Below are 25,615 nucleotides of genomic sequence, written 5' to 3'. Positions count from 1 at the left end.
ACGGATGGCAAGATTCGGGCTCTGGCGTCAACAAGTCAGGTTGAAGTACAGGGTTACCCACAAAGAATGAGACTTCAGAGACGAATTTTATCGATCGCTTTTTCTATATTCGTATCGTAGTTCCCTATGACTTTATACTTTTTCTATACTTTGCTAAGTCATTTAGTACACTTATATAAGTCTAGATCCAAGTCCGAAAATCAAATTAAAGCTTCAGTTCGACAGAATTGAGACTTATTAGGTCGTCTTTATAGTCTTATACTACGTGGATTACCCTGCACATCAAATCCGCAACGTTCATTCGAAATGCAAAATGGGCTTAAAGAGAGGAAGTATTTGTATTTCCATGATTACTGAGGAAAAACTGGACCCACTATTGCGAGCTGTGAATGTGGACAGTATGTGCACAATAAATATGGTTACTCCAAAATATCATCTCTATTTATTGGTTGTGAAAAAATATAAAGCAATAAACAGTTAGCCGTCTAATTAATAAATCCCGTACGTGCTACATGGGCATGGGCGGTCCGCGTCAACCCTGTATCCAGCCCTGCTGATCCGTGGAATCGTGTAAATATTGTTTAGCAAAAACGCAAGAAATTCTGTTACAGAAAAAAAAAGACTTACTTACAGCATACATTCTGCTGTATGAAATTGTCCGCATAAAATTGATTCCATACTTACATTTACAACAAAATAGCGATTTGTAGTTTTAGTTAGTTTGGGCGAGGTTGGATTTTATTGACCCCTAATTTTTTAAACATGTTTTTAAGTCTTCGGTTCAAGGTTGCTTGCTCTCGATGCACTGATGCCATGTATGAGAAATGTCGTCTCCTTGGCATATATTGATAAAATCCGTATATGACGGCTCTCACTTCTATAATAACTGACGTCACATGAGGAATTTGTCATCAATGCTTAGGAGACATTTCCCGTACATTGGAGCGCATCGATTAAGCAACCTTATTATAGAACCTTGCTCCAGTTCGGAAACACCTACACGAGGGTAAAAAAATATTACTATTTTCTTTGCATTCCTATTTCCTATAAGGTATAAAATCGACATCCTGCCCTAATTTCTGTAAATTTATGGCAAAATTTTCAACCCGGACCCCGCCAGAATAACAGTTGAAGTGGGAAAGGAGACTAATCGTGTGATTAAAAGGAAAGCAACTATTTTTTCCCTTACATTGAATTTTACATTTTCTATTGAACAAAATATATATTTTCTTTATTGAACATACTGGGATTTATATTACATAAGGTTTACGTATTTCTATGTACAGTAAAATAGTACGTATCATGTACAAAAGTAGAACACAACCTTACAATTTTAAACAAAATAATATTAATATTAACACAGATCGCAAAAATCTAGGCTTAAAATCACATAAAAGAGATATTCAATTCCCGAAATACACCCCCTTCTTCTCCATCTTAATACACTTTTATTTTATTCCAAAAAACAACGTACATTTTTTTTTGGGGGGGGGGGGGGGAGATGGGGGGTGACACCCATGCTTGATAAGAAAAATAAAATTAGATCATGACCGTTTAATACATAAAAATCTGAACTAGTAAGTTGAAATGTTTTTTAAAAATGATAAAAAATATTTTCATTGAAGCAAGCATTTTTATAATAATATTAAATTTAGGCAGAAATTATTGCAACACAAGAATTTATCAAGGATTCAATTAAAAATTAAAAAAATTTAAACTGGAATACAGATTTTACAGGACTATGGACTATCGAATACTCATCCGTAGACCTGATACTGCCTGTTTGGCCTTGGTTTCTTTCTTCTTGATTACTGGGAAACATTTCCACAATCTAAATATTAAAGTTTTATTTATCTTGTGTGCCGTGTTCAAGGTTGTATAAAAAGTTAGTTTATCTCAAAGTGCTCGAAGGTTGTATAAAAAGGTTAGTTTATCTCGATGTGCCCCAAGGTTGTATAAAAAGGTTAGTTTCTCTCGATGTGCTCCAATGTACGGTAAATGTCTTCTCCTAAGATAGATAGATAAAAGCCTAATATGACGTCATTGATTATAGAGCCGTGATTGACATCATCTTAGGTTTTTATCTATCTATCCATCGGAGTACATTGGAGCGCATCGAAAGTAACCAACCTTATTATGCAACCTTGGTTAGGTTAGCTAAAGAACTGTAATAGAAAGTAAAGCTAATATGCAAAATCTTATTAGATTTTGGGTTAGTTCAGGGTTCTTCCAATAACATCAAATGATAAAAATAAACGGCCTAAAGTAGCTCGTAAAGAAGACTAAAGTAGCTCGTAAAGAAGACTAAAGTAGCTAGTAAAGAAGACTAAAGTAGCTCGTAAAGAAGACTAAAGTAGCTAGTAAAGAAGACTAAAGTAGCTCGTAAATAAAGTAGCTCGTAAAGAAGACTAAAGTAGCTAGTAAAGAAGACGTAAGCCAACTAAGAAAAATTGTATGCTCAGGCAGCAATCCTGAGAACTTTGGCAATAAGTTTTTATCAGCGTTTCGGATCCGGATCCGTATCATTTGGTCGGATCCGGATCCGTATCAGGAAACGTTGATATGGATCCGGGTAGCGCCAAAAATTAACCAAAACCATGGAATAAATAAATCAAAATGGTTCGTAAATGTATTATTTACATGACGAAAATTTTTCAAAATTATCTTTAATAATTTAATGTTTACATTTATATAATAGTAGTGACGACATTTTTAACTTTAAGATTACTCAGCGGCAAATGCTCACATGGCGGAAATTTCAAATATATAAAGTATTCGCAGAATCAAAAGTTACCTCGGATCCGGATCCGGATCTGTATCAGAGTCAGGATCCGGATCCGCATCAAAATGATACGGATCCGAAACACTGGTTTTTATAAAATCCAACTATCATTAAATTATATTTGAAGGCTATGTTCTAAGCAAATAATCCTATTTAAACTTGAATCATCTGAAAGTTTCAATAAATAAATTTTAAGTATTCACTCAAAGATATGTGAGCATCGAATGAAAATTTCATCACAAATATTGCCCACTGCATAAGGTTTCCGCTTCCGTATAAAAACCTTACGACACAATTTCTGCCTCAAATATTGAAGAAAAAGTTGACAAAAACAAAAGCACGTGAAATTCACTCTCTTCTCTTAGATCGTAATTACCTTAATGTTTCATCAGCTCCAGCAGATAGTAGAGTAGATGTGTCCGGGGATAAACAGAGGTGGAGAACCCTTTCAGTGTGACCTGTCAGCTCGGCGATCTATAAAACGTGCGATCTTATCAACGATCTATATAGGGTGTGATCATTTATAACAAGGATTTCTGGAGGGTTATCACTTTTATCAAAGAACCATGCATGAGGTTTTAAAAATTTTATCAAGGATCTTTGCAGGTTTTATCATTGCAATCAACGGTCCATACAGGTGTGATCATTTATAACAAGGATCTATTCAAGTTTTATCGTTTATATCAACGATCTATGCATGTTTTATCAGTTTAATTAATGATCAATGCAAGTTGCATAACTTTGATCAAGAATCTATGTGCAGTTTTATAATTTTTTTCAACTATCTATGCAGGTTTTGTCATTTTTATCAAAGATCTATGCAGGTTTTATCATTTTTATCAAAGATCTATGCAGGTTTTATCATTTTTCTCAAAGATCTATGCAGGTTTTATCATTTTTATCAAAGATCTATGCAGGTTTTATTATTTTTATCAAAGATCTATGCAGGTTTTATTATTTTTATCAAGGATTTATGCAGGTTTTAACATTTTTATCAAAGATCTATGCAGGTTTTATCATTTTTCTCAAAGATCTATGCAGGTTTTATCATTTTTATCAAAGATCTATGCAGGTTTTATCATTTTTATCAAAGATCTATGCAGGTTTGAACATTTTTATCAAAGATCTATGCAGGTTTTATTATTTTAATCAAAGATCTATGCAGGTTTGAAAATTTTTATCAAAGATCTATGCAGGTTTGAACATTTTTATCAAAGATCTATGCAGGTTTGAACATTTTTATCAAAGATCTATGCAGGTTTTATCATTTTTATCAAAGATCTATGCAGGTTTTAACATTTTTATCAAAGATCTATGCAAGTTTTAACATTTTTATCAACGTTCTGAAGTAACTTAAATAATCGAATATTTTAATTTTTTAGAAAAAAATCAGCCAAATCTTATTTTCGACTTTACAGCTAAAGAAGAGTTCTATCAGAATAATCTTGTAACATCTTTGATAAACTGTTAACATAATTTCAAGTGACTAGACATTCCGCCTTTCACCGATATTCTTAAAAGCGGTTTCAGATCAAGAATGCATGTGAAGATATCCATCATCTAATCATTGAAAATGAGAATTTTAAATTGAAATTTCTCAATAAAATGTATTGTGCACTTCTGCTTATGAAAAGATGGCAGAAATTTAAAATTGTAGAATTTATTACTTTAAGCTAGAAAACCGGTCAGATAATGGCTTAAAGGGAACTGCTGTGAATCAAACAATACCTTGGTCATTGAAGGATATTTCCAGATATTGATTTCGTTGCTAGGATATCCATGACTGCTTGCTAGTTCTTTATACTCCGTATTCCACACCAAACTGCAAACCTAAAATATTTAATATTTTTATCATATATTGACCAGATATTTGTTGTTAGAATTTTTGGTAAGTTTTATTTTTATTTACAAGTTCTGTTTTCCATACCAAACTGCAAACCTTACAACACATAAAAAACTAATATTGTTAATCCGTAATAGTTATCGATGGATATTGGTTGGTTTTATGTAAAACCTCTTATACCTCGTACGACAATTTTATGGTATTTTTGGAGTAGGTACAAAACAAATATTTTGCATTTCAATAAACTTTGATAAGATGGCACTTCAAGTTATTCTACTTGTATTAGATCTATTATCTTTGCAACCTGACAACATTGCAGATCGGGTTATTTCCAATACTCGGACCTAAACCTCATGCGTTGCTGTTATCTTTGCAACCTGGCAATATTATATTTCGGGCTATCTCTATCATGCAAAGTAAGCCTTTATACAATTATTTGCTCGTGCAATAATTAACACCCAAAGTAATAAACTTATTTTCTACAATGTTAATACATTTATTTACATAATCATAAATGCAAACATAACATTAAATAGAGAGAACTGATGACATAATTGTTAGCCTTGATCCCTTTCACTTATAAGGTTTCTTAGCTTGACGTTTAAGCACTCTCTCAGTTAGTTTACCGAGTCTAATGTGCATGACTGATACAGCTTTCAGTCCATCTATCAACTTTTTATCTTTACTGTTGCAGGTCTGCTGGTCAACCCGCTCCTGCATAATCTGGAGCAGATCCCAAACCTGGTTAGACAGCCTGTCACTGACCTCTTTCATAGTAGGGTCAGGATACAGCCTGTATTCTTGCTCCCAAGCCTTCCCTGTGTCCCAAACCTCAACTTGGGGTACAACAGCAGGCTGTCGGGAGCGAGTGATCTCAAGGGTAGAGGACAGGAGATCCATAATCTCCTTTCGGAGTTCCTTGACTTCTGTATCAAGCTTCTCCATCTTCTCTAGGACATCATGCATGTCCTCATCCTCTTCACTATCCTCTTCTACATCCTCAGCTACGTTCTCATCCTCTGAGGCTGGGACAGTGATAATAGGAGTGTCTCCACTGATAAGAGGAGTGAGATCAGCTGGATCAACTTCCTCTTCATCCTGCTCTACTTCCTCAATGTATGCGGGGTTCCGCACAATAACCGAAACCCTGTTCATCTTCTCCTGATGTAGCTCGTCCAGTTAAGTTCCCTCTGTATGCTGTCTGTTCGCTGTATGTAGCACAGGACCCAGAGCGGTAGTGTGCAGGAGACTTGTGTCTACTGCTACGGCTCGGGTTGTACTGATCCCTGAGACGAGATTTTAAAAGCTTAACCCGACTAAAACCCGGTCTTTGCGTCTGCTTAGACCCAAGTAAAGCTCAAGTCAAGACCCGATTTTTGGGCCTTGAGTTTAGTAAGAACCAACCCTCTTGGGTTTTACTCTCTTTAAGGCTCGAGTCTTCAGCAACTGATGATCGTAAATTTCGTAAAATCTTTTATATTTGTACATTTAAAATCTCGGGAACTATTTGTAGTGTCAAATTTTATTGAATATATAAAATAAGCATACTATGAAAATAATGTATCAACATAAAGTTTGAATTTCCGAAATTTACATCTCCTTGTCACAGCTGATCTGACAGCATTCTGTCTGCTACAGAGAGAAAGCTTGCAACACAGTCTCTCATTCGTCGAATCAGAACCAATCCTGACTTGGGTTCTATCTAAGCCCGAGTTGGGTTTTAGTCAGGTTTAAGCTTTTAAAATCTCATCTCTGGTATCCGGTTGTATTCAAGGGACTGTTCACTCTTATCAAGAACAATCCAAAGTACAACATTACGTTTTAAAAAAGTGTTTCGCTTGTTTTTCTGCTGAAACTTGATGAACGAAATAATCAAGTTTCGGTCAAAATCCACAGAACCGCAAAAATATATGTTTGCAGATCTAGATCCTTAAGAGGCCAAAATGTTGCGGCTCTAATCCTACCTGTGATTTAGTATCTAAACTGTTGATCATGGTTCCGTTCTGGCAATTCCAAATCCTAAAAATAATATATTTCATATTTTTGCTTTTTTGGCGAGAAATTTGAAATTTTGACAGGCCAGGGATATAAAAACTAATTTTTGTAATTTTGATTTTTTTGTTTTAAATTACAGAATGAAAATATTACAATAAAATGCAACACGATTTTTAACACTTCTAAAATATTTGACACGAGGTTTAGTTTAGAGGTTGAAAAATAAGAAACGAAATCATAAGATAAATTATTAGCTTTTCTCCTATTTAAGTAATTTTTTTCCCACCATGGAATGTGTGTATAGAGGGAAAGATTTGTCATAAAATAATTATCCCTACGGTTTACACTATGCAGGAACTACATATACCAAGTTAGATCCCTTCTTTTCAACTTAAACCGGTACAAAAGATAAGTGGTTAAAACAAACATACTTGATACATCTATCACTAGTTCCTCCTCCACTGGCGAGTACTCCCGGCTGCCAGGGACACCAGGCTAGTGCTCGTACAGCTGCCTGGTGCTGGGTCAAGGTCAGGTGAGGAGTAGATCCGGCGTGACAGTCTCCAGCTGTTGAGCTCCAAACACAGAGGAGGTTATCGTTCCCACCGCTAGCCAGGAACCTACCATCTGGAGACCATTCCAGGCCACAAACCTCCTTTATACATCATTATGTTAGAGTGATTGCAAGTGGTTCTGTTACAACTAACAGTGTGGTTCATTTTGGTTCGATTATCAAATCAAATCAAATCAAATCAAATCAAATCAAATCAAATCTCAAAAGTGTCAAGTGTCAAGTGTCAAGTGTCAAGTGTCAAGTGTCAAGTGTCAAGTGTCAAGTGTCAAGTGTCAAGTGTCAAGTGTCAAGTGTCAAAACTCAACACTTAGTAGTCAAGGATTGAAAAAACCCACCTGAGTGTGTGCATCTGATCGTCCGACCAAAAAATCTGCCACTCTAACATCACTATGGAGTATAGACCCGTCCCTACTCCCGGAGGAGAGAATGTACTGGTTCCAGGCCAGGCTAGATACACGGCTGCTATGCCCAGTCATTACACGGCTTCTCTTAGCTCGCTCTACATCCCACAGCTGCACCTACAAACAAACAAGTTCTGATGAACTAGAGTTTCAGTGTTCCTCAATCCGAAATAAAAATTCTAGGTTCTCTGTAAAAGTAAATTGAAGATTTTTGCTTCAGAAATAATTTAGAGGAAATTGACAGAATTAAACAACCACTTTTCAAGGTAAAATACCGACGGTATCTTCCTCATAAATGACAGAAAAAGTTTCAAATGGTCGTATATTGGTCATGTCCCTATTCTATTTTCTATTTTTTCCCTATCTTAATTCATTAATTTCACGATTTCAAAAAACACATTTTTGAAGTGAGTATTATTTGCAGGCTCCTTTTAACCCCGGAGAAACGTTTTTCCTTCTAAGGTCGAGAATAAAAGTTATACTTGATCTAAATTCAAATCATTTTCAAAACTATCTCTTAAGTGTGAATAAAATTATCGCACGCCATTTCTAATGATACAAGATATTTAATAAATTTTTACATTTTACTTTTTGTTATTTTAATACAAAAAAAGGGATTAACTTAAACAAAAAATAAGTCCGCATTTTTACCTCTCCAGAACTGCTGCCTACAGCCAAATAGTTTCCTTCAGCAATCCATCTTACACTGCATACATAGTCATCTCCTGAACATATCTTAGTTAATTCCTAAACATGTCTTGTTTAATTCCTGAACATATCTTAGTTTATTCCTGAACATATATCATTGTTAATTCCTGAACATATCAGAGTTAGTTCCTCAACATATCTTGAGTTGATTCCTGAACATATCGTAGTTAATTCCTAAACACATCATAGTTGATTTCTGAACCAATCATAGATGATTCCTGAACTATTTTAGTTTACTCCTGAACATTTCATAATTAATTCCTGAACATATATTAGAATTCCTGAACATATCTTCAGGGTGGCAAAAACTTAGAGAAAAATCCGTAGATTTTCAGTAAGAAATCCGTACAATCCGTAGATGTATGGAGAAAAAATTCGTACAATCCGTACATAAAGATCCGTACAATCCAAACATAAAAATCCGAAAAATCCAAACAATCCGTCAAAAAAAAAATTAGCTTTCAGAAAAAAATCCAAAATAAAAAATTTTATTTCTCATTTCTTTTATCATTCAGCTTTCTTTGTGTTCGTATGTGAGCAAATACTGACCTTAATGACTGCACTGTGCAGAGACGAAGATAATAAAGCCGGATGAAAAAAAATCACGATAAAATAAAAAATGCAATTTAAAAATCTGCTTGCTTTTTATGTTTTTACTTTTATGTAAACTATTCTTTAAATTTTCTTAATTGAAATGAGTATTGATTACCCTTATTTGCTAAGCTTAAAACTCATTATTTAGCAATAATAAATAGCCTTATGTATTAATTAAACAATCCTTAACCTTAAAACTTTATAAGATTTAAAGTTGCGATGATTTTTGTGAAATCTTTTTAACTTTATCAACAATCACCAGTCAACAGTGTTCCCAATAAACATGGGAATTATGTGACGACTTTTAGAAAGTCTTTGATTTTAAATTGTCATATTGATATTGATATAACAACCAAGGAGTTTACGAAGGCAGACCACATTTCGGAAAGTTTAAAAACATGTACATGTAAATGATGACGACGTCTGAATTCCCATGTTTATTAAGAACACATTATATAACATGACAAGCAACTAGGATTTGTTTGGTTTTAACTTCGTTAAATCCGGCTCTTTGTACTTTTTTCCGGGTAACTTATCAATTTCAGAAATATCTTAATTTTAAATGAAAAAAGAGAAATTTCATCCTAAGGAGAAGTGACTGTATTATAAAAAAGGAAGAACATTTCAAAATAAGATAATCTCTAATCCCCTTCCGTTCATAATGGATCAAAATTCTTTAGGTTTAGTACATGCGCTCTTCTTTCTGGGCCTCACACTTTTTAACAGAGATTGTCTGGTGTTTTTAAGTTTAATTTTTCACATTTTATTTTCAATTGTTATTAAATTATGAAAAAATTGACAGATTTTTTATGAATTAAAAAAAAGTGAACTGATAATCTGAGGTTTCTTTTTAAGCTAAAATTTTGGATAATCAATAACTATTTTTTGAACTTGAGCAAACTAAAAATAAAATTGGCATTTTTAAAAATAAACAAAAGAAAGCTATGGTACCGACATATTTAATGCAAACTTTGTTCAGTCGAAAAAATTAGCTATTTTTTATCAATCGGTACATTCCACAGCTCGCGTTTTTATCACAAATATTTGATCTAAATTATCTAAATTTTACAAATTGGTTGTAACAAAAAAAGTTAAGATACATAGAAATAAAAAATTTACACCTGGAAATAACTGAAATTTTTTGCGTTTCAATGACACCTTGATTGTGAAAATCAGACTAAAATTGTTCCCTCAGAACCAAATACCCATACCGCAAGGTTATATTTTCATGGGACTTCTGGAACAAATTCTCGAATGAACACTTTTTGAACATATTTCGAAAAGATTAAAGAATGAATTTTGATTGTCAATTGAAACAACAATCAACCTAATATAATTCGGAATGAAGGTAATAAGTTAAACTTCATTTTAACGACTTTTTTGAAAATTTTCATACAATTGCTTTTTCGAGAAAAATAATGTTTTCCGGGCTAAAAATCAAGAGAATCCGTACAATTTGAGACATTATCCGTACAATCCGTACAATTTTTTGGTAAAAATAAAAAAAATCCGTACAATCCGTACATTTTGGCCACCTTGTATATTAGTTGATTTAAAATTCTAAACATGTGCTCCAAGAGCAATTTCTAGGTGACCTACCTTCCATTGAGAGCAAGGGTGTTATACTTCCACTGATTGCATTCCAAATATATACATGTGCTCCGAGAGCAACTGCTAAATGATTATTACAACTCCAATCCACCAGGTTCAAGTAATAATCATTCAAGAGATCCGGGGCATCCAGTATCCTTTCGGCATCCTGCAATAAACAAGGTATCATTAAAGAGACTGTAAGCGTAATTTCAAGTGACCCTCCGTGAAGATGCCAATGCCTGATTTACAACGATACCCTTAAAAAGCTTGGTTTGATTGTAATTGTTGATTGGTAATTGTTCCCTGTTTTCCCTTTACTGACGCCTCTTGAAAGTTTTTTTTTACATAATAGAGATAAAAATTTCATAGTTCTAACCAGGGGGCGGGCATAACTCTCCTAATTTTGACTGGCTAGGTTTATACTGTACAGTGAATATTGTCGAAAAATGTTTCCTTATGACTGAGTTGGTATCATAGAGTACAGTGGGTTTAATCCTAAGTACATCTATTTGTACGGTATTGTGTGGACAATTAATTCTAATATTTTTCAACAATGAGATATTGTAGTGTCAAAAATTGTGTGAACAACGATGTTTCGGGTTAAGAAATTTTTCATAACATACGAAAATATATGGATAGAACAAGTTATCTGGAAGACAAAACACCCAATTTTTATATGCAGTGAACATTTTGACAAAAATTGTTATAGAAACAAAGAAAGCAAAATACTCAGAAATGGTGCAGTTCCCTCTATATTTAAAATGGGTTGTGTGAACAACTCATTACAGGTCGCAAGGCATGACCATTCATACCAAATTAAGTCTAACCTAATTTAGATCTATTATTAGTTCAGAATTGCTTTTCATTCTAAAAGGCAGAAACCAATATTCCTAAGAGTTAATGCACAATGTAGATTTCAGAAGTAAAGAATTTGATAAGAAACAAGATGTTAAAGGAGAAGGATTTTTTTTTTTTTTCTCTATTTGCCATGTCTCATTTTTATACAAAAATCATTTGGGCTTGTTTTCTTTGCTTGAATATTGTAGGCTTCTCTTTCAAACAATTATGTCTTAAAACACTGATCTACGAATTATGATCCCCCCAGGTAGAATTTCTGATCGGATCATTGTGTACAGTGGCTATACAACAAGAAGTCTAAAATTCCAGATGTCTCCTCTATTACTAATATCTCGATGGTTCTAACAAATCAAGGTTTATTTTGATCTTAAAAAGCTCATTAATGGATCTACTCGTAGATAAGGACAGCTACCAGAAGCTTTAAAAATGCTACTAAAAAAATCAGAACTTCTTCTAGAAGAATCAGGACTGCTACTAAAATCTTCGAAACTACTGCCAGAAGCATCAGGACTACAACCAACAGCTTTATGACAACTGCCACAAGTTTCAGGGCTTCTACTAGACGCTCAAAGACAGCTGCCAGAAGCTTCAAGTTTGCTACAATGCTTCAGACCTGCTCCCAGAAGCTTCAGTACTGCTACCAATACATTCATGACTGCTGCTTTAGTTTCAAATTAAACTTGTTAGGAGCTTATCTGATTATCAAAATTTCAGGCATTACCTAGGCAATTCGCCTAGGGCTTTCAAACTTTGATACAATATGCATTACTACATATTTGACCGACATATCTACCTGTTTGACCAGTATCTACCTGTTTGACCAGTATCTACCTATTTGACCCGGTATCTACATATTTGACAGATATCTACATATTTGACAGGTATCTACCTATTTGACCAATGTCTACCTATTTGACCGATATCTACCTGTGGTATATGACGGGTGGTTTTCCTGGCCGAATCTATAGGTTTAGAAGCACTGTACAGAACCTTCATATTATTCGCGTATCCATCAGAAGGAATGGGTGCCTAGGATATTCTAATGTTAGGCATTTTTTTATCCGTTTTATACATTCTTATGTTATGGGCTTTAAGAGGGTTCCAAACAAAAAAGTCGTTTGTTCAAGCTTTATCTTCCGCCAGAGTTAACTTTTTTCATAATTTTAGCTTTAAAGCATAAGACCTTAAAGTTTGTTAAACTTGGAACAATGAACATCACTTTAATTTTTTTTAGATTTTTATAAAATCTTAAATTCTTATTTATTTTACCCATCATTAATTTTTCTAACCTTAGTATTGTAAGCTAGTATCCTTGTTGTGGAGGTATCCTGGATATTTAAGTTCTCCTGTAAAACCTAAAATATAAAATAGTAATATTTTGTTGAACCTTTAAAGCCAAACAAAAATGTGAGAAAGTTATTTGATAAGATTTTAAAAACTCCAAATTGAAAAAAACCTTAATTTACAAGATTGGTCATTTCTCAAAAAATACAGTTTCATCACTATTAGACGAACCCTTAGATCTTCATAAGTTTTCAACTCACCCTTTGATATTCTCGTTTAGAGGGGGACATCATTTCTTGCTCGTTTTCATGTACACCCTGTAATAATAATTACTTTAAATTTCTCGTTTTCATGTACACCCTGTAATAGTAATTACTTTAAATTACTCGTTTTCATGTACACCTTGTAATAATAATTACTTTTAATTGCTCGTTGTCATGTACACACGGTAATAATAATTACGTTAAATTGCTTGTTTTCATGTACACCCTGTAATAATAATAACTTTAAATTGCTCGTTTTCAAGAACACGCTGTAATTATAATTTCTGTTATTGCGCACAAGGGTGTATATTTTCGGGAAAACTAATTCCCCCCCCCTTGGAAAATGTTTTTTTAAATGTGAAAATGCGGAGCTCACATTTTATTGATGTTTTATTTGCTGAATGTGGGAAAATGAATATTTTTTTTTTTTTTTTTTTTTGGGGGGGGGGGGGGGTGAATAATGACGTGTTAGGTCAGGGTTCCTCCCAGAGCAAATTTGAGTCAGTTTACCCAACTGACCTGCCACTTTCAGATTTGATATTTTTGGGCAAAAATCTGCCAATTTAGGGGGGAAAAATGCCAATTTAGAGAACTAATCTGCCAATTTAGGGGAAAAGCTACCAATTAACGCGCATAAAATATGCCACAAACATAATGTTAATGTATGAAATCTTCCACACAAATCATGAATTAGCTTTAAATCTGCCACAAACATAATCTTAAAGCATGAAATCTGCAATAAAAATTATGAATGAGCTTTAAATCTGCCATAAACATAAACTTAATGCATGAAATCTGCCACACAAATTATGAATGAGCTTTAAATCGGCCACAAACATCATCTATATGCATGAAATCTGCCACAAACATAATCTTAATTCATGAAATCTGCCACAAAAATAATGATTGAGCTTTAAATCTGCCACAAACATAATCTTAAAGCATGAAATCTGCCACAAAAATAATGAATGAGCTAAAAAATGGCACAAAAAAATGTTAACACATAAGAAATGCCTCAAGTTTTCACTGAAAGTATTCAGATGCATAAAATCTGCCACAAAAAAATCACCAATAAGGGTAAAATCTGCAAAAAAATGTTAACACATAAGAAATTATATAGAAAGTTATACCCTGGGCCTGACACACCTCTATCTAAAACTAAAAAGAATTGCCACACATGAAATTAAAGCTTGGAAACTTAAATCCTAAATGCATATAATCTGCCACAAAAATTTATTAACAAGCTTGAAATCTGTCACAAAATTGTTTGGCACAAAAAAATGCCACAATTGCTATACCAGCTGACACATGCAATCAAAGCTTAGAACTTATGCCACCTTAAATATTAGGGTGGGGGCGGTGAATTTTCTAATGATTCCCTCCCACCATCATGCAGCTGTAAAGCCAGTTGCTTGTAGGTCGGATGTGTAGTTTAGCGGATTTGACGTAAATCAGAAGTTGAGTATAGCGGATGTGCGTAGGTCGAAAGATACGCCATCAGTTCTGCTAAGGGTGAACGCGCAAAAAGTGTAAATCTGAGGCCTTTTCTGTTATTGGTTAAAGTTTTCGCGGGCTGTGTGCAAATTCTGTCGCTTTTTCATTGTAATTGGTTAAATTAAGCGTCAAACATGTGTTCCCCCTTTTAAAAAGCTAATCTGTGCACATACATGACTTCACAAAAAATTTTGAACAATAAAATTTAAAAAAAAACCCCAAAGTTTCATGAAAAACAGTAATGAAAATCTTATGGGAGGGACATGGTCATTGACCTTTTAACAACACCAAAACGCTCTATTCTACTACCAAAATCCAAAAAATTTCTCTGCAAGGGGGGGCTCTGCCTCCTTTCAACCCCCAACCGCAGAAAACTTCTTCGAAGTTTTCGCGGGCTGTGTGTAAACTCTGCCACTTTTTGATTGTAATTGGTTAAATTAAGCGTCACACATATATTCCCCCTTTTCAAAGCTAATCTGTGCAACTTGACTTCAAAAGAAATCTTAAACAATAAAATATAAAAAAAGTTTCATGAAGAATAGTAATGAAATCTTTAAGGGGGGGACCTGATTATTAACCTTTTTACAGAACCAATAATGCTCTATTCTACTAATAAAATCCAAAAATTTTCTCTTCTTCTGTGTGTAAATTCTGTCGCTTTTTTATTGTAATTGGTTAAATTAAGCGTCACACATGTATTCCCCATTTTCAAAAGCTAATCTGTGCACATACTTGACTTCAAAAAGAAATCTTAAACAATAAAATATAAAAACCCCAAAGTTTCATGAAAAATAGAAGTGAATATCTTATTTTATGATCCTGGTTATTGACCTTTTTACAGCACCAAAACGCTCTATTTTACTAAGAAGTCACAAAATTTTCTCTACAAGGGGGCTCTGCCCCCCTTGCGACCCCCCTGTGTAAATTCTGCCAATTTTTGAAAATCTGCCACTTTTGCTTTTATCCTGACCTGCCACAAAAAACCTGGGAGGAACCCTGTGTTAGATAATAAGTATAAAAAAGAATGGAACGATTGTCTTTTGGTTTCCGATTTTCATTTTCTCCCTTATCATCAAAAATAATTTTTGCTATTCTAAAAAAACCTTTATAGTTTATACCCCTGCACATTTAAAAATTATATGTGAAAGCTTTCATCAAATGGACTGTCTGCGTATTTACATCGGTAACTTTGAAACCTTTCTGAGAAAAATGTAGAAGAAAACGTCGTCTTTCTTGAAATGCGTTACTGTTAAGTTCTAATAATTTTTCCATTGTTTCATAAGAGTATGAAATGCAGAAGTCAGTTCAGCGGAGAAACCACTAATAACAGTTAATGGACAAAAAACATGGATATCTTATTCATACTTGATCAGACAAGGCATTCAAGGGTTCCGTTGTAAATCGGGCATTGTCATCCTTGTACGGAGTGTTACTAGAAATTACGCTTTAACTTTTATCTAATATATTTTACAAACCTCTTTCATAATCTTGTAGTGTGCTGCTTCTAGATCCATGTTACTTCTGTTCGGGATAAACCTAGAATTAAAAAGAATATAAAAAATTAGAAGTAATTGCCTATACTATCTATACTATTGCTTGAATATATAAAAACAATTAAGGTGTCCAACTCAATTCTCCATTCGCATTAACGATTTAAGACAGAGGTTTTGATTGTCAGTATCCAACACAAAGGATCGGGATTATGAGAATCCAACACAAAGTTTCCCAGGACTTAATACCTGTATGTACAGCTTATCGTGTTTTCGATTATGCCAGATGTTCTTAAAAATTGAAGAAAAAAAAAATCGAATAATGCCAAAGCTTCCCATAATTCATCTCTCATCCTTCATCTCTCATCTCTCATCTCTCATACTTCATCTTTTATCTTTTATCTCTCATCTCTCACCTCTCATCCTTCATCTTTTATCTTTTATCTTTTGGGGGGGGGAGGGGGATTTATATCTGAAGAAGATATATCGTTAAATCCACAAACCTGTCTCCTGGAGTTTTCCTGCCCGGAGTACCATCCTTAGATCCTCCTCCACCCAGCCGACCAGGAGACTTCCTGATTGAGGGACGCATCACATTACTGGATCAAGGGGTCAATATTTTTAAGAAATTATTCTTGAAGCTCTGGGGGAAATAAGACAACATTTGGGACATCAAAATGTTAACTTTTTCATCCTCTTTAAAACTTTTAACCCAAAATTTTATTCATTTTCATTTAAACAATCATTTAAGGGTGGGGCGGGGTAATTTCTCAAGAAAATATATAACCCAAATTTGTATAAAAAAGGAAATAACATTATGTTTAACAGTGGATTCCATTTCTAATTTCAGATTGAAAAAAAGGCAGAACAAGAAAGATTTGAGTTTTTAAACTTTCATAATTTTTATTTCGTATTGTAATTATTTTAGTAGAAAATATTGAGGTTCTTTTCTTCAATATTTTTTCAATTGGTTACTTTTTAATGTTTAATTTTAGAAGCATGGCTCAACTTTGAACTGGCAGCTTCAATCCGTTCTTCTCTACAAAGACTCTCAATCATTAAATTTTTCCTTAAATACCAGTTCAAACATTTCTAATAAGTGGGAATGGAACAATTTTTCAAAACTTTAAAGTTTTATACCTGGGGGTCTTTGAAGGTGTTTTCCTGGTTAGTGGATCTCCGGATCTCTTCAGGCTTGTATTAAAAATGCCTAAAATAAACAGCTTTTCAATAATATATTTTTCTACCTTTAAAAAGCAATTATTGAATTTAAATTTGAAGAAGGACGATCCGTTTTGTTGTGTCTATTTAGCGCACAACATAGTTTCGAGAATATGATGTGAATAAAAGATGAAAAAATGAACAATTAAAGGGATTGAAAACATAATTTTAAGTGACCCTCCATGCAAGAATATCAATGCCTGATTTACAAGTCTAATCGCGATCGAATGAATTAGATATGTATGTTTCTGTTTATTTAAACTGTTTATTTTCATTTGTGGTTTCTGTACAAAATTGACTTGTGCATTTCTTACACAACGGTGAAATTCCTGGAAAACACAACGTTATCTTGCACATATTTGATCAGATTTGCATAAAGGGTCAAATGAAATTACACGTACAGTCCCTTTAATTACGTAATTGTTAAATATTTCTGAATAAAAAAATATCTGACCTAGACTGGTGTTTAATGTAAAGGAACTGGTGAAGGAGCTTTCTAGAACCTTCCTCTGAAATCTAAATAAAACATTTCAGATATAAGTTGGTTAATCAGGATTGGTTTAATACATTTTGGGGCCGATCGCTGTGGCTAGGACTGGCAGGGGGCCATGTGTCACATAAAGGATGGAAGGGGGGGGGGGGGTCCAAAAATCGTTCTCTAGGACAGACCCCAAACCCCAGAATGTAATTTGAATAAATGTTTACAAGAATCCAGAATTTTGAGCTACATATTTTCCAAGCCTGGCTAATTACATAGTAAACGATTTTAGGCCCCCCCCCCTCATATCAATTTTTGTACACATGGATCTTATATTTTAGAACATGGATATAACAAACCATGTGGCCGCAGCACTCGGCCCCTAGCCTGTTCTAGCCGCGGCGCTCGGCCTCCTAGCCTTTCCTTTTTTTAAATTGTTGAAAATGAAGGCCCGTCCTGGCCGCAGCGCTCGGCCCCCTATCCAAAAACCGTATACTAGGACGGACCCCAAGCCTGCATCCTTCCTGCTAATTCTTCTGACGAAAAATAAAAAATGTTACCTATCAATTCCTTTACCACCTCTTAACGAAGAATCCATTTTTGATTATTTTCGCTATATCTAGTTTGATCTTGCTTTTCAGGATGAAATCTGAAAAAGAATTGAAAAATATATGTAAATTAACAATGTAATGATAATAATAATAATAATAGTTAAGGCTCTCACAAAACTTTACATTTTACCAAATATCATTATAATCACTGATAACAAACACATTTGTTAACTGCAGTTGCGCAATGGAATAAAATTAGACGATATCGTCATGTTCTCAGGACTCTAAGGAATTTGTGTACTTTCCGTTTATAACTTTATATTTAAATCTACCCGCTTACACTGTTTCAGGTCATATGATGTAATCTCGGCTTCTCATTGGTCAGATTCAGAATACTCTTCTCTGATTGGCCAAACCCTTCATAATACTCGCTTGTGATTGGTCCAACTGAACAGCTGTTATATAACCGCAGGAAACGGACATTTAAACTATTTTAACCCAACGGGAATTTATTCATTTATGGGAAATTTGATTTTAAACTGCACCATCAAGTTTAATTAATTTGCATGATAATGGTTTAGTACAATACCCGAGTTTATACACTAATCTGTCAAACTTAGATTAAAGTCTTGTTATAATTGGGGGGGCCGCGGGGGGAGGGGGAAATAACTGTAAAATATTGTGAGGAGGGCCGGTGGAGGGGGGGAAGGTGACCCGCCCCCGTATTACCTCCGAGTCCGACTCAAAGATGACATCTCAAAACGGGATTTGCGTCATCATAGCACTGTGCCTTCCGACCCATCACCCGTTTTGGCTTCCGGCAATATTTTTGTATATTCTAATAATTCTAATTATAGACGAATGCAGCATTTATTCAAATTTAAGCCGTCATATACCCAGCTAACAAAAAAACCGACTTCGGTTATATTGCCTCTTATGTACAACAGGCTTTGCTAGAGTTGGGCGGAGCTTGATCATCATGTCTGATGTAGGTCCTGGCGCGTATACTATAAATGTCACCCACGGCCACCTGGATCTGTCGTACATATGATATGTAATCTGTATGACAGCGCAGATATGAGCGCCATATCTAAACACTTTGATTTTTGTACATATGTAGTATATACTAAATTGAATGGTTTCTTACCGATGTAGAATGTAGACATTTGTGAAAATGTCACCTATTTACAATGTAGATATTGTATTGGTTGGATTTACAACAGGCTTCTTGGTTGGATTCACAACAGACTCATTGGTTGGATCACAACAGACTCCTTGGTTGGATTAACAACAGACTCAATTGGTTGGATTCACAACAGACTCAATTGGTTGGATTTACAACAGACTCCTTGGTTGGATTCACAACAGGCTTTCTGGTTGGATTCACAACAGACTCCTTGGTTGGATTAACAACAGACTCAATTGGTTGGATTCAAAACAGACTCCATGGTTGGATTCACATCAGGCTCCTTGGTTGGATTCACAACAGACTCAATTGCTTGGATTCACAACATTTTGTTTATAAAGAAGACACTTCGAAAAATGCTTCGGCGCAGAACTTAATCTGGTAGTTTAGGCGGCTTAAGTCTTCCTCCCCCCGTTTATCCTTGAAATCATCTCTGGATTGACCCATCCAACATCTCAGAACAAAACCCTTCAGCTTATAACTTAAAATTTCCCTTCAATATTTAAAATTATAACTTTTTTTACAGGATCCTATATTTTTATTTTTATTCAACAGTAACTCTGACATTTTACAAAAACTTTAAAATTATCAATTTGTTGATCAGTTTCCCCAAATTTTTGGTCCGTTTTCTCGTATTTTTGATCCGTTTCCCTCTTTTTTCTTTTAAAATCTTAATTTGTTGATCGGTTTCCTAACACTTTTGGTTCGTTCTTAATATTTTTGATCTGTATCATGCTTTTTTAAAAAACTGTTTAATTTAATCCCAATTTGTTGATCGGTTTCCTAAAATTTTTGATCCATTTCTTCATATTTTAATTATTTTATCCATTTCCGCTTTTTTAAAAAAAACTTTTAAGATCTCATTTTGTTGATCGATTTCCTCAAATTTTTGGACCAGTTCCTCTTTTTTTGACCCGTTTCCCCTGATTACAAAAACTTTAAAAAGTTTGATTGGTTTCTTCAAAATGATGGTTTTTTCCTCATATTATTTATCCGTTTCCACTTTAATCCCTATATCTTTGCAACCAAATGTTGTCAACCTTAGATGTGTCAAACTTTGAATTCTGTTAGAAAAATAATCTTAGTTTAAAATATAAAGGTTGTACCATCAGGATACACAGAGATATGGATTGGAAAATTTTAGTTTGTGGAGAAAAAGACTTACATCCTCTCAGGACATGTTCAGAGTTGATCAAGTGTAATTATGACAAAATACAAACCGAAAAACTAAAAGACAATTTTTAAAGAACTGAATTTTTGTCACTAACTTAAATTTCATAATCCCTTTATCATTGCAACCTGATGGTGTAAACCTTCGATATTCAAAACTTGAATATTTGTGCTTACAGAATTCATAGTTTAAAATAACAAAGGTCTACAACGTTTAGTTGCACAGACATAAGGATTATAAAATCTCTTAAATCTCATCTCTAATCTTTCATCTCTTATCTCTCATCTCTCATCGTTCACCTCTCATCCTTCATCTATTATCTCTCATCTCTCATCCTTCATCTCTCATCTGTCATCTGTCATCTCTCATCTCTCATCTCTCATCTCTCATCTCTCATCCTTCATCTCTCATCTCTCATCTCTCATACTTCATCTTTTATCTTTTATCTCTCATCTCTCACCTCTCATCCTTCATCTTTTATCTTTTATCTTTTATCTCTCATCTCTCATCCTTCATCTTTTATCTTTTATCTCTCATCTCTCATCCTTCATCTCTCATCTCGTAATTCTCATCTCGTATCTCTCATCTTGTACCTCTCATCTCTTTTCTCTTATCTCTCATCTCTTGGGATTATGTAAAGTCATGTGGACACTCCGTTATAGTAATTAATGATGATAACAAAAGCTCAGCAAAAACCTAACCTTGATTTCAAATTTATAAATATGATGTATATAAAATCGATATTGTGTTATGTTTTGTCCAGTTCGTCCAGTTCTGGCTGTTAAAGTACTTTTTTTCCAGAAAAAATTGGTCCTCATTTTGCTGTGAAAAGTTTTAGGAAAAACACCCTGATTTGGCAACTTTTTGTCGTTGATTGGCCGTGAAACTTTGGTCCCGATTTGACTGTGAAAAAAATCTTGGTCCCGATTTGGCTGTGAAAAAAATCTTGGTATCGATTTGACTGTGAAAAAAATCTTGGTCTCGATTTGGCCGATAGAATCAAGTGTTCTGAAAATTGAGTGACTGAAGTCGTTTTCTCAGATCAGCACAGTAAAAACCATAACACTTTGAAATAGAAAGACGAAATTTAGATTCATAATATGACATTAAACATGGGCCTATGTCAATTGTCCTCCAATAATTTGTCCTACAAATCATTTGTCCTATGCAGGGCGGTAAAACTGCAATTTCCTAATAAAAGCTTCAGATTTGTGTCTATTCTTATGTCTTAAATCATACTTAAGCCATGCTTACAGGTATTAGATTTAGGTTAAAATTTTTTGTAAAAGATATCAAACATTAAACTTTAAATGTTTTATAGCTAAGCTATCATCTTATGTCTTAGTTGAAGTGTTTGAATTCTATCGTGTAATAATTTCAGACAATTATTTCCCTTGCATTAAAAAAGAAAAGGAATTTTCTTCAAACTAACATTTTATTTCATAAAAAAAGGCAACAGATTATATTTTCTTTAAAGTAAAATGTGACCGAAACTTTCATTAAAACTTTTACACCAAACTCCAAACCATTTAAGTTGCGAAATTTCAACTCCAAGTGGCAGGGTCAGTGATACATCCTTGTCTCCACTAAATTTTTCCAATTTTTGAATTATATGGACGTTAACACCTGCACTTGGGTATGGTAAACATACACCTCCAGGCGCGGTCCCATTCAATGCAGGGTTTTCATAGAAGCTCCCCTCCAGTCCATTCCCATCATAGTTAAACGTTCTTATCAGGACTCCTTCTTTAGCAAGAGCGAACAAATTTTCTAATTTTGTAAATAAATCAATGCCCGCACTTGGAAAGGGTATTAATATACCCTCCACTGATGGCCCATCAACTAAAGTACTAGCAAAGAAAAACGTTGCTGGTGCAGTCCCATCGTAAATAAACTTCTTAATCAGGAGTTTGTTTGTTCCAACAGCGTACACATCTCCTGACACATCATGCATCTCAGTACTAAGTTTTCCAAGGAACATTTCTGGATGCTGTTGAACATTGGCAAGATGATTTTGATGTTCTCCACCTTGAGGCTGATGCCGATGGTGTACAAGCTTGTTTTTGACGCACCTAACCATCTTTCTTGATCCAGGTTCACAGATTTTTCTTTACAACAGAGTAATAATATCTTTTGAAAGAAGCAAAATAGAGAAAAGTATACTGTATATTGTATAAGCACAGTAAAACTCTAGATAACCCAGAATAATATAAATTTATCAATGGCTTCAAAGTGGGACTGAGCAAGTTCCCATTTTTTTTTTAATTGTTCCATTCTGTTCTATAAAGAGGGCCTTCAGCTAGATGGGTTGTTCTCATTCCTTTTTTCCCAATCATTCCGTTCTTGTTCTGTTCCGTTCACTTCTTGGTGTTCCTAGTCAAAGAACGGTTCCATCCCCATTCTGTTCTTAGTCAAGAACGTTTCCATCCCCCGTTTCTTAAAAGGGTTGGGATATAATTTGTAGATTAAAAAAGAACGATTAATTTTCATAATCAATATTTCAATAATATTAAAAAGATATATAAAAAATTATAGAAAACAATTTATTTCAACCTTACTCTCCCCTCCCTCACGGGAGAGGGAGGCCGGGGAAGGGGGGGTTCAGAGTGTGGGGGGGTCAGGTGATGAAATTAAAAAAAATCTTTTGATTATTTCTAGATGATTTAGAACACATTCCTGATTTAAAATGCATTCCAACTTAGAATGATGTTCTTAATAATAAGAAGGCGTTCCTGATTTTAACGTTCTTTTCAAGCATGATTTCCGTTTCGTTCTTTTACTAATCGTTCCAATATTTTTAAGAACGCCTTCTAGGCATTAGTTTTTTTTGGAATGGTGGGATCATTCTTGATAGGTCCACTTGTTCTTGTGAAAGAACAATCATTCCCCAGGAATGACGCCCATCTCTACTTGAAAGCCATCTTTGACCATAAAAATAGTTTGTGACATTTAACATTCATCTAACCTGATTTAAGCAATTTTTTTTATAAAATAGTTGTTGCTCTCAAAAATACCAGAGAATACCAGAATTATGTTTAAATTTGAATTTATTAAATAAAACCATGAACATTTCTTATTCTGAACAAAATCATCAAGATCTCCAGTAATTATTTAAGCGCAAAAATGGCGACCCCATTTTGAAAATGGCAAGACTAGCAGTAGAGCTTTTCAGTTATAATTATATTTTCATAAAAACATATTGCTAAAATCAGGTTACCTGTGTTGAATGCCGCAAACTATTTCTAACCTCAAAGGCGACTTTGCAGTCATCAATCAGTTTAGTTCAGTCTACATTATTCCAGGTAATTTAGAGTTTCACTGTGTAATCAAGCCAATCGATAAACTTCCTTAAAGAGTATTAGATCATTTTACAAGGAAGTTGAACTGTATTTTTAAATCAGAAATACTTAATAGGAAGTTTTATTTTGGCAGGTAGAAATAAAGTGTAAGTATTTTAGCTAAGCAAGCATCAAACTTATTGGGATATTTTAGTATCAGACTAAATTTTATGCGTAAAAAAATACAAAAGCTATAAGTATCAATTATTAAACTAAGAGAGCTATTATTTATATAATAAAAACAAAAGAGATGTATGCAGTATGTAGTAAAACAAAATAAATCAAACTTATGTTGGACAATTGTCAGACAAAAACGGATAGATACAGTGAGAACCAGAAAACAATGGAATAGGAAGACGACATTATAGCCTACTTTAGTGTATTTGATGTTGTTACAAAGCAAATGTTTTTTTTATTTAGTGAAATGGGCCTGTTTATGCTGAACAACTGGTGTTTCTCATAGTCATTAGACTTTTTGAAGTTATAACTTGATTCTAAAAGTAGTTTTCCTATTTCAGAGTTTTCTGGTTATCACTGCATCAAATTAAATAAAAATATCAAAATAATATTTAGTCCCTGGGTCTTTGTTTCTCTGACGGAACTCGCTTGTGCAATTGCATGGATGAGCCCCCATCTCTGTAGTTCCTGAGAATATAATGTAGTAATAAAAAAGATCCACCAATGCAATTTAATTTGACCTTGAATTGTAAAACTCATCATCTTGCTTCCTTAACTTCCAGGAAACACAACTTGTAGCTAGCTAAAATATAAATTATGAGTTATAAACTAATTTTCATACTCAAAGATTTATTGCCGACTTGTATATAATCAAATAATCTAGTTTTAAAACTCTAAGGTTTACACCATCAAGTGACAATGATATAGGGAAGTAAAAATCAGAGTTTGTGGCATAGATTCTTTTCCTTTGATTTATAATTTTGAGATCTTGTGAAAAATTAAAGGCAGCATTAACTCTTTCGTACGTGTACGCATGGCATGTTATACTCCGAAATTTAAAAGAGTATCGTTGAACGAAACTCCAGAGTTTCCTTTTTGGGGTCTTAACATTTGTGTAGATTTTGATTTAAAAGATTCGAAAAAAATTGAGAATATGGTATTTGATAAAAAAGGTTTTTTTTCTAAAATATAATATCCACGACCTAATTTAGTTGCTATTCTTTTATATGTCTATATTTTTTTCTCCATAGTTTTACATATTTAAAGAGTGATTTGCTATTTTGAGCATATAAAATTCTCACTCTCAATGCTAATTCCTTTTAAAAAATTGCAGGCTCTAGGGGCCGAGCACTGCTGCCAAATGTGCAACTTTGTATATGAATGCATATACAAATATTCTCTATAAATTACATGTTTACACTGAATTCTCTATATTTTATCTATTCTCCATGAATTAAAGGTTTCTACTGGATTTCTTTATATTTATCTATTCTCCATGAATTAAAGGTTTATACTGGATTCTCTATGTTTATCTATTCTCCATGAATTACAGGTTTATACTGGATTCTCTATGTTTATCTATTCTCCATTAATTAAAGGTTTATACTGGATTCTCTATATCTAAATATTCTCCATGAATTAAAGATTTCTACTGGATTCTTTATATTTATCTATTCTCCATGATTTAGAGATTTATACTGGATTCTCTATGTTTATCTATTCTCCATGAATTAAAGGTTAACCCTATTCCTGGGGGGGTCAATTTGACCCCCCCCCTGTATTTTTTTTTACATAACTCAAAAAGTATTGGTCTGAGGCTGTTGAAATTTTCTG

At 33.9% G+C, this 25,615-nt stretch overlaps 1 protein-coding gene across 3 annotated transcripts; it reads right to left on the bottom strand.

Annotated features, from left to right (window-relative positions):
• Positions 1 to 1,207: 1,207 nt before the first annotated feature.
• Positions 1,208 to 18,241, bottom strand: LOC111709654 (cell division cycle protein 20 homolog). 3 transcript variants are annotated; one of them, XM_023483430.1, is made up of 16 exons: positions 18,139 to 18,241; positions 17,555 to 17,616; positions 17,020 to 17,089; positions 16,383 to 16,478; positions 15,865 to 15,925; positions 12,893 to 12,949; positions 12,638 to 12,703; positions 12,276 to 12,377; positions 10,497 to 10,656; positions 8,247 to 8,320; positions 7,530 to 7,712; positions 7,052 to 7,275; positions 6,590 to 6,644; positions 4,511 to 4,612; positions 3,159 to 3,256; positions 1,208 to 1,831 (listed from the first exon to the last, which is right to left on the bottom strand). In XM_023483430.1, exons 1-16 carry the CDS (start codon positions 18,174 to 18,176, stop codon positions 1,747 to 1,749), a joined length of 1,533 nt encoding a protein of 510 aa, XP_023339198.1. In that variant the 5' UTR covers positions 18,177 to 18,241; the 3' UTR covers positions 1,208 to 1,746. The 3 variants fall into 3 exon arrangements, with proteins under 3 accessions (XP_023339198.1, XP_023339199.1, XP_023339200.1); XM_023483431.1 differs by having other exon boundaries at positions 16,383 to 16,454; XM_023483432.1 differs by lacking the exons at positions 1,208 to 1,831; positions 3,159 to 3,256; positions 4,511 to 4,612 and adding an exon at positions 4,633 to 4,721.
• Between the last annotated feature and the right edge of the window lie 7,374 nt (positions 18,242 to 25,615).

This window comes from Eurytemora carolleeae, unplaced genomic scaffold, assembly GCF_000591075.1.
Source record: "Eurytemora carolleeae unplaced genomic scaffold, Eaff_2.0 scaffold993, whole genome shotgun sequence".
NCBI lineage: Eukaryota > Metazoa > Arthropoda > Copepoda > Calanoida > Temoridae > Eurytemora > Eurytemora carolleeae.
The sequence above is the reverse complement of the archived record's forward strand: the minus strand, read 5'-3'. Positions and strand labels throughout refer to the sequence as shown.